Below are 15,400 nucleotides of genomic sequence, written 5' to 3' on the forward strand. Positions count from 1 at the left end.
CTTCGTCTGGGGACAACCCAAATACAATAATCCCAAATAAAACCCGACAAAAGGCTTTGTCTGGAGAAGATGTCCCCACCTGGCCCTGTGAGAAACCACTCAGCACCCAGCCATGTGACAGTTGTCACAAGGGGTCTTGGGTGATGGAAGAGACGAGATGGTTGACTCCATTATCAGAAGGCTTGATTTATTATTTTATGGTATATATATACTACATTATATGTATACTAAAAAGAAAAAGCAGGAGAGCTTTTCAGAAGCTTCCTAAGCTAAGAATAGAAAAGTAAAGAATGTTAACAAACCCCGCTCTCTCGGACTGTGTCTGAGCGAGCCCAGTTCTGGATTGGCCATTATCTCCAAACATCCAAGCTGGGCCAATCCAGACAGACCTGTTGCATCCCACAGCAGCAGATAACCTATTGTTTACATCTTGTTGCTGAACTTCTCAGCTTCAGCAGGAAAAATCCTGAGAGAGGATATTTCATAAAAGAAATGTCTGTGACACAGCCATAAACAGCCCCAGGAGGTGCCCAGCCACCCCAGGAGGGGTACAACAACCCCAAGAGATGTCCAGCCATGCCAGGAAAACCCCCCCACCCCAGAAAAACACAAACACCCCCGGAAAGGCACAGCATGCCAGGAGGATCCCAGCCATGCCAGGAGGTGCACAACCATCCCAGGAGGGGCACAAACACCCCAGGAAGTGCCCAGCCCCCCCAGAGGTGCCCAGGCAGGGGGCACCCCGTACCTGATGAGCCGCCCGTTCTCCACGTAGTACTGCACTCGGAAGTGGATGATCATGGGGGGGCCAAACTGGTCGATGCCCTGGAATGGAGGAGGTTTTCAGGAATCCCCTGGGGATCCCAGCATCACACCCCAGCCCCTCTTCTCATCTGTCTGGGGTCATGTCTGTCACAGCCACCCCCTGCCCCACATGGCACTGATGGTGTTTTTGTTCCTCACTTATGAGTTTGGCGCCCATTTTTCCACGTAAAATGCTGGAAATGAAGGGGGTTTGGATTTTAAAAGGCTGGGTGTGACAAGCCCAGGAGTTCTGCAACACCTCACTGCTGCTCTCCCTCTCCCACACCATCATCCACCAGCACTCAAGCCTGCACACCACCCCCTGAGCACTGAAAGAATGAAAAAGTGCTTTAGGGAGAAAAACCCCAAATTTATCTCAGAATTTGGAAGAAGGGACCTCAAAAATTCTGCTGAAGGATAAGGGAGGAAAAGAAAAATCATAGAAAAAAAACCCCAGAGCTCCAAGGACGGAGCATGCAGGACACACCCCAGCTGGGGCACATGGTGGCACTCAGAGGGACAACCCCAGGGCTGTGGTTTTGCACATCCACCCCCAGCCCCACAGTGACCAAGTGCCCCCCCACCCCTTGGCAGCATTCCCGGGTCTTGGGAGTGACCTGTGATGGGGACAGAGGTGGCCTCAGCTCTCCATGCAAGACCTCACCGCTGACCTTGCTGGCCTCCTTCTTCCACTCCTTGGGGCAGTACTTGTAGAGCTTCTGGGCCAGGTCCATGTACACATGCTCATTGTCTGCGAGGGACAGAGGTGGCATCAGCATCCCCACATGTCCCCTGCCTCCCACTGTGACCCATTGGTGAGGGGGGATGGGGAATTGTGAGCTCCTCATCATCAAAGGTGTTAATTTTTCACCCTGACTTACTCTGGATGACGCTGAGCCCGAAGAGGTGACAATCCTTCAGCCTCAGGAGGTCACACACCTGCACCAGTAACTCTTGGCACAAAATCTTCACCTGTTAAAAAAAAGCCTTTAAATGAGCCCTGGATGCATCTGTGCCCCCCAAACCCCTCAGCAGGACCCCGAGCAGGATGGGGGTGACAGGATGGGCTGTGGGGCTCAGCTGTGGCCCCAAAGCCTGGACCAGAGCTCTGCCAGGGCTGGGATGCTCAGAGGACCATGGGGCAGCTCGAGAGCAGCGGGTGGTGGAGGAACCCAGCACTGGGGAGATGTTCTGGGGGCAGAAATCAGAACATTCACAGTCATGTTCCACCCCACAGACACCTTCCACCATCCCAGATTGCTCCAAGCCCATCCAACCTGGCTTTGGACAAATCCAGGGATCCTCAGCTTCTCTGGGAAACCTGTGCCAGGGCCTCCTCACCCTCCTAGGCAAGGATTTATTACTATTATCTAATCTAAATCTTTCCTCTTTAAGTTTAAAACCATTCCCCTTATCCCCTATAAGGATAAGGGGAATAGTTTTAGATTAGAGGTGGATATCATTATCCACCTCTTTCCATCATTTTTTATAATCTCCCTTTAAGTCCTAAAAGGAATTCCAACATTTTCACGACTCAAAAGCAACATTGGGTGGGGGCGAATTAACAAAAAAATAAAAACAAAAAGTGGGGGAATTTCACATTCAATGCTCATCCCAATCTGAGCCAAAGCCCCTCCTGTTTATTCCCAGGGCTAGAGGAGGCTGAGGAGCCATCCAGAAGGGATTGGTGGAGTGATGGGGCTCGTGGCATGCTGTGGGATGCCGAGCAGCAGGTCACCCTCCCCAAACCCAGCATCACATCCATCAAGGAGACTCAGGAGAGCCTAAAACACCACTGCAACCCCCAGGGGAGTAACCCATGTGCATTTCCCCAGCAGAGCAAGGCCAGGCAGGCTCCAAATGAAACCCAGGGTGTGCAAACACAACCCAGGGGGTGAGGGAAGTGTCAGGCTCAGGAGGAGGAGGTTCCTTACGTTGATGATGATGTTGAGGGAGTCGTCGTTGGGGAGGAAGATGCACACGCTGCGCCGGTCCTGCATGACTCTGTTGTTGTGGAAGGGCAGCTTGTTCATGGTGCTCTGGCCTGGGGGCTCGGGGGGGCTGCTGGGGGCACCTCACCGGCGGGCCGGGGCGGCCTCGGGCTCTGTGGGTGCCATCCCTGGGGGAAAAGGGGGGATGAGCCCTGGGCAGGGCACCCTCAGCTCCCCAGCTGCATCCCCCAGCCCTCCCACCCACCAGCACGTCCCACACGGTGTGGGCTCGTGGTTGGGGTGTCCCCCTGCTCCAGACTGCAAGGCAAGATGTGTTCTATCACCATCTGTGTGGCAGCTGGCTTTTGCCAAGTGGGCAGTTTGCCTTATCTCTTCCACAGTGGGAGGGGACAGCTGCTGATAACAGCCATTGAATGTCCCTGCATGGCTGATAAGAACTACAGCATCCCATTGGGAAATGTGAGCCCAGAGGGAGGAGCCAAGCATTCCTACATGGATATAATCTGGAGATTCTGGAACACCAGCACGGCTTCTCCACTGGATTTCCCAGAGGATTTCCCTCTTCCCCTGGATGTTCAGAGGAAGATTCCACCTTTCTCCAGGATCCCTGCTCCAACAGAACCACCCCTGACACTGCAGGAGGGCTGAGCCACAATTCCAATGGGACTGCTGCCAGCACCCTGACCCACAGGGTGTCAGGTTGGGTTCTGACTCTGGCAGGGTTGTTTTGGTTTACTGCATTGTTTATTTTATCATTCTATTTTCTTCCCTAATAAAGAACTGTTATTTCCTGCTCCCATATTTTTTGTTGCCTGAGAGCCCCTTAATTTAAAATTTATAGCAATTTGGAGGGGTGAGGAGGGTTCCCATTTTCCATTTCAGGGGAGGCTCCTGCCTTCCTCAGCAGACACCTGGCTTTCCAAACCAAGACACCCCCAAAAACCCCAAGCACACCTCACCCCACCACAGCCACCCCACCACAGCCACCCCCATGGTTTTTGGCCCAGCCCCAAAAACCTGAGCCAGCAGTTTGATTCTCCTGGCTTGGGCTCAGGAAAACCTCAGGAAAGGCTTTTCTGGCATAATTAAAATAAATAGAAGTTTATCCACTGGGAATAACCCGGTTGGGGCAGCGAGGAGCTGTGCTGGAAGCAGGAGGTTTCCCTGCCAGCCATGGAAAGGCACGGAAATGCTGTGGGGTCTCCTAAGAGGATCCCCACATCCCTTCCAACATCTTTCCCCCCAGTTCTGACTCTTCACTGGGGTGAAATAAAACAATCCAAGCACCAGCAGGGATTTACAGACTGAGATTGACATTCAGAGCCAACAAATCCACCCTCACACTGACCCCAGGGAATTCGCATTTCCCAGGGTGAACATTCCCAAAGCACTTTTTACCCCACCATCCCTGAGGACACGAATTCCCACGTGACACCATGAGGAAGGACTTTAAACTCTGACCTAGTTCAGCCCTTTCCTAGCCCAGATTTACGCTGGCAGACAGCAGAGTGTCTCCCTTGTCACCAAATATTTGCTTTGGTCTAAATGGAAGCGCCTTTGGCTTCCAAAAGCGTGGAATTCCTGCAGCAGCACAGGGGGGAAAAGTGCCCTGAGGTGACTTTTGCTTGGTGGTTCCTGGGGTTTTGCAGAAGTTGGGAAATCTGGAGGTGATGCTTTCCCATGGCCAGGGCACTCTGGGACTGCAGCACAGAGGCTGTGTCCCTGCATCGTGGATTCTGGATTGCAAATGTGCATTGCATCCATGCATTGCATTCCTGCCTTGGGATGGTGCATTTTTGCACCTGCACGTTGCATCCATGAATTGTGGTGGTACATCACAGATTCTCTGCACTGCATCTGTGTGGATCATGGCCCTCCACTGCATCCATGCATTGTGGCATCCATGCATTGAGCTGGAACACCATGGCACCTACACATTGCATCCATGCAGCACAGATGTGCAACCTGGCCATGCATTGCACCTACACATTGCATTCATGCATTGCGGCATCCATACATTCAACTGTAACATCATGGCACCAATGCACTGCACCTGTGCATTGCAGCACTGCATTGTGGCACCCATCAATTGTGCTGGATCTTCATGGCATCCATGCATTGCATCCATGCAGCACAGACGTGCAGCCTGGCCACGCATTGCACCTACACATTGCACCCATGCATTGTGGCATCCATGCATTGAGCTGGAGAACCATGGCATCCATGCAGTGCATCCGTGCATTGCAGCAGTGCATCATGGCATCTGCACATGGCATCAGTGCATTGTGACATCCATAAATTGTGTTGGCACCTCATGGCATCCATGCATTGCACCTGTGCAGCAAACTGGCTGTGCATTGCACCTGTGCATTGTGGCATCCATGCACTGGGCTGGAGCATCACGGCACAATGCATGGCACATTGCATTACATCTGTGCATTGCAGCACTGCATTATGTCACCCATGCATTGAGCTGGAACATCATGGCACCCATGCCATGCACTTGCACAGCACAGACACGCAACCACACATTGCAACCATGCATTGCACCTACATATTGCACCCATGCATTGTGCCATCCATGCATTGAGTTGGAGCACTATGGCATCCATGCAGCGCACCTGAGCATTGCAGCACTGCAGAACAGCATCCATAAATTATGCTGGAACCTCACGGTATCCCCGCATTGCACCCATGCATTGTAACACCCATGCATTGAGCTGGAGCACTATGGCACCCATGCAGTGCATCCCTGCAGCACAGCTCTGCACCGTGGCCATGCCTGGCCCCTCTCCATGGTATCCATGCTCTGAGGCTGTGCCCGGCCATGGCCAGGTTGGTTTCAGGGCTCACTGAAGATCCCGGTGCTCACGGATCAGGGCTGAAGGAATTTGGCACGTCCTGGCCCAGACGGGCACCGGCAGCTCCCAGCACCACTGGGATGTGGCTTGTGAGGGCTGGGCTGGGGAGGGGCCGCATTCCCAGCAAAGCAGCCGTGTCCCGGGGCTCCTGCAGCACCTCCGTGTCCTGCTCCCACCCACAGGCTCCTCAACTCCCAGGGGAGCACCAGAGCTTCTTCCGGAACCAGCTCGAAATTCCAGCCACGGGCAGCACCCACTGCTGAGCGACTGGAGAATCCATCCCTGGGATTCTCTCCCCCACATGGGCAGGAACACCTTCCACCATCCCAGGTTGCTCCAAATCCTGTCCAACATGGAAAACTTCCAAAGATGGGGCAGCCTCAGCTCCTCTGGGCAGCCTGTGCCAGGGCCTCTCCTCCCTCACAGACAAAAATTCCTTCCCAATATCCCAACTAACCCTGCCCTCTGCCAGTTTGAAACCATTCCCTCTTGTCCTGTCACTCTCTGGCATCCTGGGGCTGCTCATCCCCACACCAGTCACTGCATTTCCTCCTCCTCCTGCAGCCTGGATTGATCCCAGAGCACCAGGGATTAAACCACACGAGCTGGCGTCAGCAGAGCAGGGACATGGCAGAGGAAAAAACCACCCGAGCCCAAACCCTATATTTTGGTATTTGTATAGGAAACATCCCAGCTCCTGCTGCTGAGTGGGAACATTCCATCAGCCCACCACACAGGGACGGTCCCTATGGAGATTCCCTCAGTTCCAGGGGCTTCCCAGGGGCTCTGCCAGCCCTGGAAGCTGCAGGGATTCAGCAGGGGACACACAAAGCCCTTTCCAGGGTGCTGTGCCTGCAGCAGCCCCGGCCAGACGCTGGGAAATTCTTTCCAAGCATCTGCTGCTCATTCCCACAATGCGGGCTTTGATTCCCTGGGACCCCACGCCGGGTCACTGCTGCTCCAGAGGAAGTGCTGATAGCAGGCACAAACATGGAAGCATGGAATGGTTTGGGTTGGAAAGGACCTTTTAAAGATCTAGCCCAACCTTCCTGGCTCCAAGCTGGAAATACGGATTGGAGGGAGAGCCCCCCTGGATTGCCCCACAGCAGAGGGGGTGACGCAGATCACCCAACACTCCAAGCAGGAATGTCCACCCCAGGCAGTCCTCCAAAGGGTTTTCCATCCAAAGTCAGCTGGAAAAAAACTGGGAATGAGGGCTTGGGCGTGGATCAGCAGAGTGAGGAGATCCAAGTCTTCCAGCCATGTTTCCCCTGTTATGGGGAAAAGAGCATTAAAACTCCATAGGAAGGCACTGCAAACTCCTCGTGACTCCAGAGCTGAGAAAATTCCTCGATCCACCGTGTTTTCCAGGCCCAGGCTGCTGGAATATTGTCTCCCTCCCTGGTGCTGATGCCATGGGATAAATCCCGTCACAAAGCTCGGCTGCAAAGAAAACATCCCACAAAAAAACCTGGGAAAAGCAGCCGGGGCTGGCGCTGCTGACTCGGCGAGGGATTTGTTCATCCCGGGGTCCTGCAAACACATCCGAGGGCAGGCGGAGCCTGGGATTGGTTCAGATGGAGGTGCTGGAGCAGGATCTCGTCAGAAATAGAAAGTTGGATGTAATTCCAGGGTGGGGATTGAACATGGTTTGAACTTGCTGGCTGAGGTGGGGTTTTCTTCCAGATTCCGTACGTGTGAAGCGAGGCTGAGTGGATGGGCAACGTTTTTCCCTCTCCGTGGATTTAAATGGATTTAAAAGAAGCTGATGAGTCTCCATCCTCATGGGTCTGGGGCTGGTTTGTCCCTCTGTGGTACCCACCAGACATCCCAGTGGCCCCCCATTCAATCCAGCCTCCAGGTAGATCCTGTCCACTTCTCCCTTAACCAAATCCATCCCTCCTTACCAAAATATCCACTTTTCCAAAAAATGCAGCCCTATCAGACATCCATCCCTCCTTACCAAAATATCAAATTTCCAAAAAATGCAGCCCTATCAGACATTGCCATCCCTGGAGGAATTTAACAGCCACGTGGCTGTGGCACTTGGGGACATGGGTTAGTGCTGGGGGAACGGCTGATTACAATCCCAGAGGTCTTTTCCAACCTAAAAAAACCTCCACGATTCCCTGATTCTAACCCACCTCCAGGCTTTTGTTCCAGCCCTCCTGAGGCACCCCGGGGGCGAGGGAAGGGATCCAGCCCAGGACCCACACGTAGGCAGGGGCCATCCACAGCCAGAGGCTGCCCAGAGCGCGGGGCGAGACGGGAAGATGAATTCACAGGGGCAGGAATTTCTTGTTTTGAAGAGTCTGGAGTGGGTCTCACCCCACATCACAGGCACAGGTATGCACAGAGCTGTTATTACAAGTTTTAGGGCCGTCCCTTAATGCAGCTTCTCCGAACCCAAAACCCAGATTAATTCCTGCTTGCGGTTGCCCCGTAATTAAAATCGTCTCCAATTCTTCATGAACTCAACAGTTTCCTCCTAATGAAGAGAGGCAGATGAAAGAGACCTTCACTGGGAAAAAGGACTCAGTTATAAATATTCCATTACTTCATCCACCACAAAAGCTATTTGGATGCTGGAAGCTCAGCCTGGGCAGCCAAGGCCAGCCCCCACCAGCCTCAGCAGATACCCCCGAGTGCTGGGGGGATCCAAAAAGCCTCTCCAAGGAAAATTCCTCCAGGAGCTCGCCTGTCTCCACCTCTTCTTCCTCATCCTCCTCCCCTTTGGCTACTGCAGTGGGACAACAGCAACGGGCAGGAATGGCTGGGCCATATGGATCATCCTAAAAATGGGGTGATGTCCCCTCCTGCTGGGGCTGAGTCCCATGGGACATCACAATCCCTGGGGAAACACAGGAAGCTGCTTGCCCTGCCTATCTCCTCATGCACGGAGCAGAATCCAGCCTGGAAGTGCTGATTTTCCATCCAGCCCACAGCAGAGCCACCCCAGGCCTCTTCATTCCCTGACTTTGGAGCACTAAAATATAAATAAAGCGCCCCTGGCTCCACCAGGGATGGACACAGAGATGGATTTCTCCTGGCAAGGGCTCCAGGGAGGGGAGGGACAACGCCTGCTCTTCCTTGTCCCTCCTCTGCTCCAGAACCAGCCCCTTCCATCAGATTTCCTTCCAGGAAACTTCGCCTGAGCCGTTGGGATTAGAACAATATCAGGACTGGGTTGGAGGGGGTTGTGCTCAGGGCAGCCCAGCTCTCCCATCCAGCTCCAGAGCCTGTCCCACAGCGCTCCCAGGCATTTTAGGAACCATCCCCCAGCACCAACAAGCCCAAAGCTCCCAGAGCTCTGATCCCACTCCCAGGATGACAGGCATCACTCCCAAGGCTGCACATGGATGTGGAGCACTGCCTTTGCTCCCCTCTCCGCGGGCAGGCTGCAGCCCACACCAGCAGCAGCTGCCATAAATCCCTTGGGATTTGGCTGCGGGATCCCTGGACCACAAAGCAGCCCCGAGGGCCAGAGTCACCATCCCAAACCCCTGCACCACAGAAAGCACAGCCCCAAGTCTCCAAACCACAGAGATCCCTATTTAGAAATTAAAGCCATATTTTAAATTTAATTAACAATATAATATTAAATAATTAATAATGCCACGTAAATATTAATATTACTAATATGCAATGATGAATGTTTACGTTATTTTCTATAACAACACACCCCCAAGATGCTGTGACCCTGGGCAAACCCTTCCTTCCCAGTAGGAGGCACTTTTGGGGAGCCTCATTCCCCATATCCCAATAATAGAGGAGTTCATAGGCTCCTCTACATGGGATTGGTGCCCAAACCCATTCCCACTCTGGGGACTGTGCAGTGCTTGCTGCACATGGAGAGGGAAAAAATGGGATGCAAAGTGCTCTGCAGACACACAAGAACCCAAAAACCAGCTCCATTTTATGCCAAAAAATTCAAATCCACGCCTGGACTATCCAGAGCTCCTGCTGCCCTCTGTGGAGTCCTCGCCTCCAGCTCCAAATCCAGCAAAACAAAGCCAAACCAAGTTCCTGATTTTTTTAATCCTGGGGCGGGCAGAGGGAGATTTGTCTTCCCTCAGCAGCGCCGCTCTCCAGTTTCCCAGCTGGGAAAGCTCCTCAGCCACGCCACAGCCTCCATCAACTTCCCTGCCCCAGCCACAATCAGGGAAAGCTTTATGGGAAAAATATCCAAAGTCCACTTTTCAGTCAAGGAGGGGGAAAAAAAAAAAAGTATAAAACTCAATTAAGGAGCAGGCAGATATTTTAACCAGCGCCATGGTTTGTATACTCCATCTGGAGTCCAAAGGCTGCCGGGTTTTTTTTTAGCAGGAGGGAACTGACATCATCTTAATTTCAAATTCCCATTTATTTTTACATCTGGTCTGAATTAATCTTTCTCAGCGTCCTGCCTTTCATGTAATGGAATAATTGCTTACAGACTCGGGGTTTAAAGAGCCTGAATAAACCCAGTTAAAAAAAAAAAAAAAAAAGAAACCCCTTTAAAAACCGATAGTAAAAATCCAGTACCTAGAACCAAACTCCAATATGCCTTCGGGATTGGGAATTTTAAACGGAACATCTCTTTCAGGCAAGAGAGCTCGAATTAATCCCAGCTCTATCCAAGATTCCGAGAGGGAGAGCGAGCCCTGTGGAAAAACACCAACACAAACCAGCCCAGAATTAGGCAGAGCAGCAAAGCTCCATCGGTGCCACGCGGGAAGCGGCTCTGGAAAAGCAGAGTTTGGCTCAGAGGGAAAAACATCCTGATGGCCAGAAAGGCACTGGCCACGAGCAGGAAGAGGAGGATTCAGGAATGGGAGATGGCAGAAAGGTGGCAGGGGGCCAGGGGCATGGCAGGGTCTGGATGTGCCTCACTCCCACGGGCGAGTCAAAGGACACAGGAGCACCGAGGATGGTGCTGGGAAAGCTCAGCCCCATTCCCCTGCTGCCACCAGGGCGCCCGGTCAGATAAAGCCCGGCTTAGGAGCTGCATGGATTTATCCAGAACGTGTCAGGGATGGCATTCCCGGTGGGAAACGGGGAGAGGGCCATCAGGGACACCACCAGGGAGCAGCTGAGCACCTCCACGGGGTGAGGGGAGCCCAGGGACAAGGGCATCCCACAGGTGGCTGTGACCCAGGGACAGGAGGATCCATGGATGAGAGGATCACAGGCATGGGAACCAAGAGATGGTGGGGACCACGGCTGAGGGGACCTGTGGGTCACCATGAGCCACAGAAAAGAGCTGGCACAGGCACAGGGCACCCAGGGGTGAGGGGACCCAGTGGGGATGTGTGACCCAGTGGGGACTTTGACGACGTGAGGGGGACAGTTGGGCTGAGCGCCTGGCCCAGGGACAAAGGGGACTATGAACAGAAGTGGGTTGACCAGACACCAGGGCTGTGAGAAAAGACAAAAAACGATGGGGACCCATGGGCACCTGTGACCTAGGGACAAAGGGACCCATGGGCACCTGTGACCCAGGGACAAAGGGACACATGGGCATCTATGAACCAGGGACAAAGGGACCCATGGGCAAGTGTGATCCAGGGACAAAGGGACCCATGGGCACCTGTGACCCAGGGACAAACGGACACATGGGCACCTGTGAACCAGGGACAAAGGGACCCATAGGCAAGTGTGACCCAGGGACAAAGGGATCCATGCCCAGCTGTGAACAAGGAATGAGGGGATTTGTGGGTGAAGGGACCTGGGGGTGAGTGTCACCCATGAGCAAGGGGTGTCATGGGTGAAGTGACCCGTGGGTGAGTGCAACCCAGGGACCAGGGGACCCATGGGTGACTGTGAACCAGGAATGAGGGGAGCCGTGGGTGACAGTGACCCACAAGTGAGAGGACCTGGGGGTGAAAGCAAGGGGTCCCATGGGTGAGGGGGACCTGTGGGTGAAAACAAGGGGTCCCATGGGTGAGGGGGACCTGTGGGTGAGTGCCACCCAGGGAAAAGGGTCCCAAGGGTGAGTGAGACCTGTGGGTGAGTGAGACCCGTGAGCGAGTGTGACCCAGGGGCAAGAAGATCCGCGGGTGGCTGAGACCCAGGAGCCAGGGCTCCCGCAGATGTGGGGACTCAGGGGCGAGGAGTCCCGCACATGTGGGGACAGTGTGACCCGGGGGCCGGGGGTCCCGCACATGTGGGCACCCAGGGGCCGGGCTCCAGCAGATGTGGGCACCCAGGGGCGCGGGGTCCCGCGGGCGAGCGCGCCCCGGGAGCGGCTCCGGGGTGGCCGTGGCGGTGTCGCGGCGGTGTCGCGGCGCTGTGGCGGCCGTCGGGGGCCGTGGGGGGTTCCGGCGGAGCCGCAGCTCCCGCGGGCGGGCGGGCGGGCGGGCGGGCGGAGGAAATGACTCGCATTCCTGCAGCCGGGGCCGCTCGCACCGCTCCGGCTCCAACTCGCCCCCGAGCGCAACAAGCGGCCGCGCCGGGCCCACCCGCGGCACGGCCCCGCGGGGGCCGAGCCGAGCCGAGCCGCACCGGGCTGAGCCGAAGCGAGCCGACGCGAGCCGAAGGGAGCGGAACCGGGCTGAGGCGAGCCGGGCTGAGGCGAGCGGGAGCGCGGTGCGGGGCGCCGGGCACGCACCTACCTGCGGCTGCGGGAGCGCGCTGCGTGCCGGCCGTGCCGAACCGAGCCGAGCCGTGCCGTGCCGAACCCCGCCGTGCCGAGCCGAGCCGTGCCGAGCCCAGCCCAGCCCAGCCCATCCCGCCGCCCCCGCCCCTTCCCGGGCCGCCCCGCACCGCCCCGAGCGGCACCGGCGCCGCCTCCCGCCCCGGCGCCGGGCCCGGGACAGCGGGGACAGGGTCGGGAACGGGGTGGCCCCGGGCTGGAGACACGAGTGGTGGCCCCGGAGGAGGCGTGGGGAGCCGGGCACGGTGCCCACGGAAGGCTCTGGGAAGAGCCTGAGCATGGCATCCCCTGGAAGGACACTCGGGCGCCGTCCCTGCGGGATGGAGCCAGCGAAGGTGCCCGGGAGCGGAGCGGAGCATCCTCCAGCGGGGAGCGCGGCCGGAGAAGCCTCCGAGGGCTGGGAAACCCTGCTCTGGAGGGCTGGGAGAGCTGGGGTGTCCAGCTTGGATTGACTGTAGAGCCACTTCCAGTGGGGCTCCGAGAGAACTGGAGAGGGAGTTTGGATAAGGGGGAATGGCTTCCCACTGCCAGAGGGCAGGGATGGATGGGAGATTGGGAAGGAATCCTTCCCTGGGAGGGTGGGAGGCCCTGGCACAGGGTGCCCAGAGAAGCTGTGGCTTCCCCTGGATGTGTCCAAGGCCAGGCTGGACAGGGCTAGGAGCACCCTGGGATAGTGGAAGATGTCCCTGCCCATGGCAGGGGTTGGAACGAGATTTTTTAAAAGATCTCTTCTAATCCAAACAACCCTGGGTTTCTATGATCTCCCAGGGAAGGGACTCACATGTCCTTGGGGGGGTCCCACCCTTGTGTAGGGGACCCCCCACACCCATCTCAGTATCCCCAGCCCTTGGACATCATAGAATCCCAGTTTTTAGCATGCAGGTTGAGGCAGGAGCTGAATTAAACCCCATTCCCATCAAACCCCCCCAGCAGCTGGATGAAGGTGAGTGGGGCTCACTCATGTGAGGCCTGGCCACCCTTAGGAGCTGATGCACACACAGATCCCTCTCCATAGGTGACCCAGGCCCGGAATAGCAACAGCAGCGGCACCATAAATTAGCAGCAAAGCATCTCCGAGCCGCTCCTCCTTCAGAAGTGCCATCTGGCGAGATTGTTTTTGGAGGAGTTATTTATTCCTCACTTTTAACCGTCTAAAGGCGTTCCTCGGGCTGACCTGCGAGGCCGCCTCGGCCCCCGCAGTGTCTCCAAGGCTCTGGCAGAGAGGAGCCGCTTGTTCCCAGCCCTAAATAAAGAGCAGTTCTGCTGTGAGCACCCTGACACTCCTTGCTGAAATCTGTTTGCAGCTCAACAGCTCGTGCTGGGTAATTCCATTATGGGAGTGCACGCTACGGGCGCTGGGAATCCAACGCGCCGCTCTCCTCGTGGAGAAAAACAGCCTGGCTTTCTGCAGGGATGGAGCTGGATATCCCTTGGATTTGGGCTCACTCACATCCTCCTGTCCACGCCACGTGGAATTGGGAGAGGGTTTCTACCCCACAGCTCCTGCTCGAGTCCTTACAAAGCCACTGGTGCCACTGCCAAGGGCATGGAGAGCATCCTGTCCAAGCAGGGCCTGTCATTCCAAACAGGGCCTGTCTTTCCAGCCAGAAATGTCTTTTTTTCCCCAAAAACTCCTTCTGGAAACACCCCTCCTGCAGTTAACACAAGCAAAGCCTCCCTCTGGCTTATTCCTCTGAACCCACAAATCATTTTAGGGCTGTGGGGCGGCACAAGCAGGACACGGCCCCGTTGCTGCGGTGCTGAGGAGGATGAGTGGGTCCTGCTGAGCACATCCCAGCCCCATCCCAGGCCCTGTGGAGCACAGGGATACAGGAACCCAGCTCCTGCCTTGCTGCAGAGGCTAAATAAAGCAGCAGGAAGAGCTCTGGGATGCCAGCGAGGCGATGTATAAACACCGATGTGGATGGCGCGGCTGCTCCAGAGCCGGGGGGAAAATCTCAGCTCATTCCAAAGGGAGAAGCTCCCAGGGCTGGAGGAGACACTCCAGGAAAAGCCATCCCAGGCTGCAACGTGGGGAGAGCTCGGAAAGATGGACCTCAGCCAGGGTCTGCTCTGCCTCTGCTCTCTGTGAGAGGAAAAGCCCAAAGACTCCGGTGACATTTCCCTCACAATTCTGGAATTAATCTCCCTCAGAGTCCCAAGGAGCGGAAATGCAGAAGAAAAATGGAAAAAAAAATTGAAACATTTTGGGGTTGGTTTGGTTATTTTTTGAATTGCCAAGCCCATCTCAAAATAATAATAATTTAAAAAAAAGGTGGTGTGGTTATGACTGAAAATACCATTCCCATAAAATACATGGATTTTTCTCTCACTGGATGTATTTATATGGAAAGGACAGGAAATAGCCGCAGCTCACTGTGATCCTGCATTATCACCAGGCGAGTGTCTCCCATCCCAGAATTTCAATGCTGCCATTGTCACTGGCAGGAAGGGACACAGAGACGTGGGAGCTCTCTTATCTCATAGTGTCCCTCGGATTTTGTTAATGGCATAAAAATTATTATTCCAAAAGCAACAAAATAACAACTGAACACATCCCTCTCTGCATCCCATTCCCTTCCCAAAGGCTGATGGATCAGGCTTGCTGCTTTCAGTGCCCAGCATCCATTTCTAGGGATTTTTGGGATGTCCTGCAAGGAAAATTGACCCTGGAGCCACAGCACAGAGACCTCAGCGCTGACCACAAGCCTTGTGGGGGCATTTGGGGACAGGGGTGTCACCTCTGCTCGGTGAGACCTGGCACAGCATCAGACTCCACCATCCTGATGGGCCCCTTCCACCTCAGCATATTCCAGGGCTCCAGCTCTGGCTGCAGCTGGGATTTAGAAATTCCTCCCTGGACAAGAGAGGAAAACAAATCCCAGCTACTGTGAGAGGGCTGTGCTGGGGCTGGGAAGGTTTCTCAGCCCATAAGGGGAAGAAATTAAATAAAGAATCCCTGGTGTGGAGCCACAACAGCCGGAGCGTTGCTATAAACTGCGGAGAGGAGCTGGAGCTCGCTCCCATTCCTGCATTTCACGGGGATTTCCAAGGAAGCTCTGCCTCCCTCCCTGGCCAGGCTGGGGTGGCTGAGCCCCTGTCCCCCCAGCACAGAAGCAACCAGGCTGGAGGGACCCTCTCCAGCTTTT

General features: G+C 55.3%; 1 protein-coding gene across 5 annotated transcripts in view; it reads right to left on the reverse strand.

The window, feature by feature from the left end:
* The window catches only part of FRMD6 (FERM domain containing 6), a 47,326-nt gene that overhangs the window by 13,420 nt on the left and 18,506 nt on the right, over nt 1–15,400 (reverse strand). The window contains exons 1-6 of one of the 5 annotated variants that reach the window (XM_030949695.1): nt 12,211–12,332; nt 10,142–10,260; nt 2,739–2,923; nt 1,686–1,776; nt 1,476–1,555; nt 749–825 (exon numbers count right to left, since the gene is read on the reverse strand). In XM_030949695.1, the coding sequence (XP_030805555.1) occupies nt 749–825; nt 1,476–1,555; nt 1,686–1,776; nt 2,739–2,837 (347 nt within the window). In that variant the 5' untranslated portion in view covers nt 2,838–2,923; nt 10,142–10,260; nt 12,211–12,332. Of the gene's footprint in view, nt 1–748; nt 826–1,421; nt 1,556–1,685; nt 1,777–2,738; nt 2,924–10,141; nt 10,261–12,206; nt 12,333–15,400 lie in introns of those variants that run through there. The other 4 variants (XM_030949691.1, XM_030949692.1, XM_030949694.1 and 1 more) reach the window with 4 other exon arrangements.

The sequence above is a fragment of the Camarhynchus parvulus genome, chromosome 5 (genome assembly GCF_901933205.1).
Source record: "Camarhynchus parvulus chromosome 5, STF_HiC, whole genome shotgun sequence".
In the NCBI taxonomy this organism is placed as follows: domain Eukaryota; kingdom Metazoa; phylum Chordata; class Aves; order Passeriformes; family Thraupidae; genus Camarhynchus; species Camarhynchus parvulus.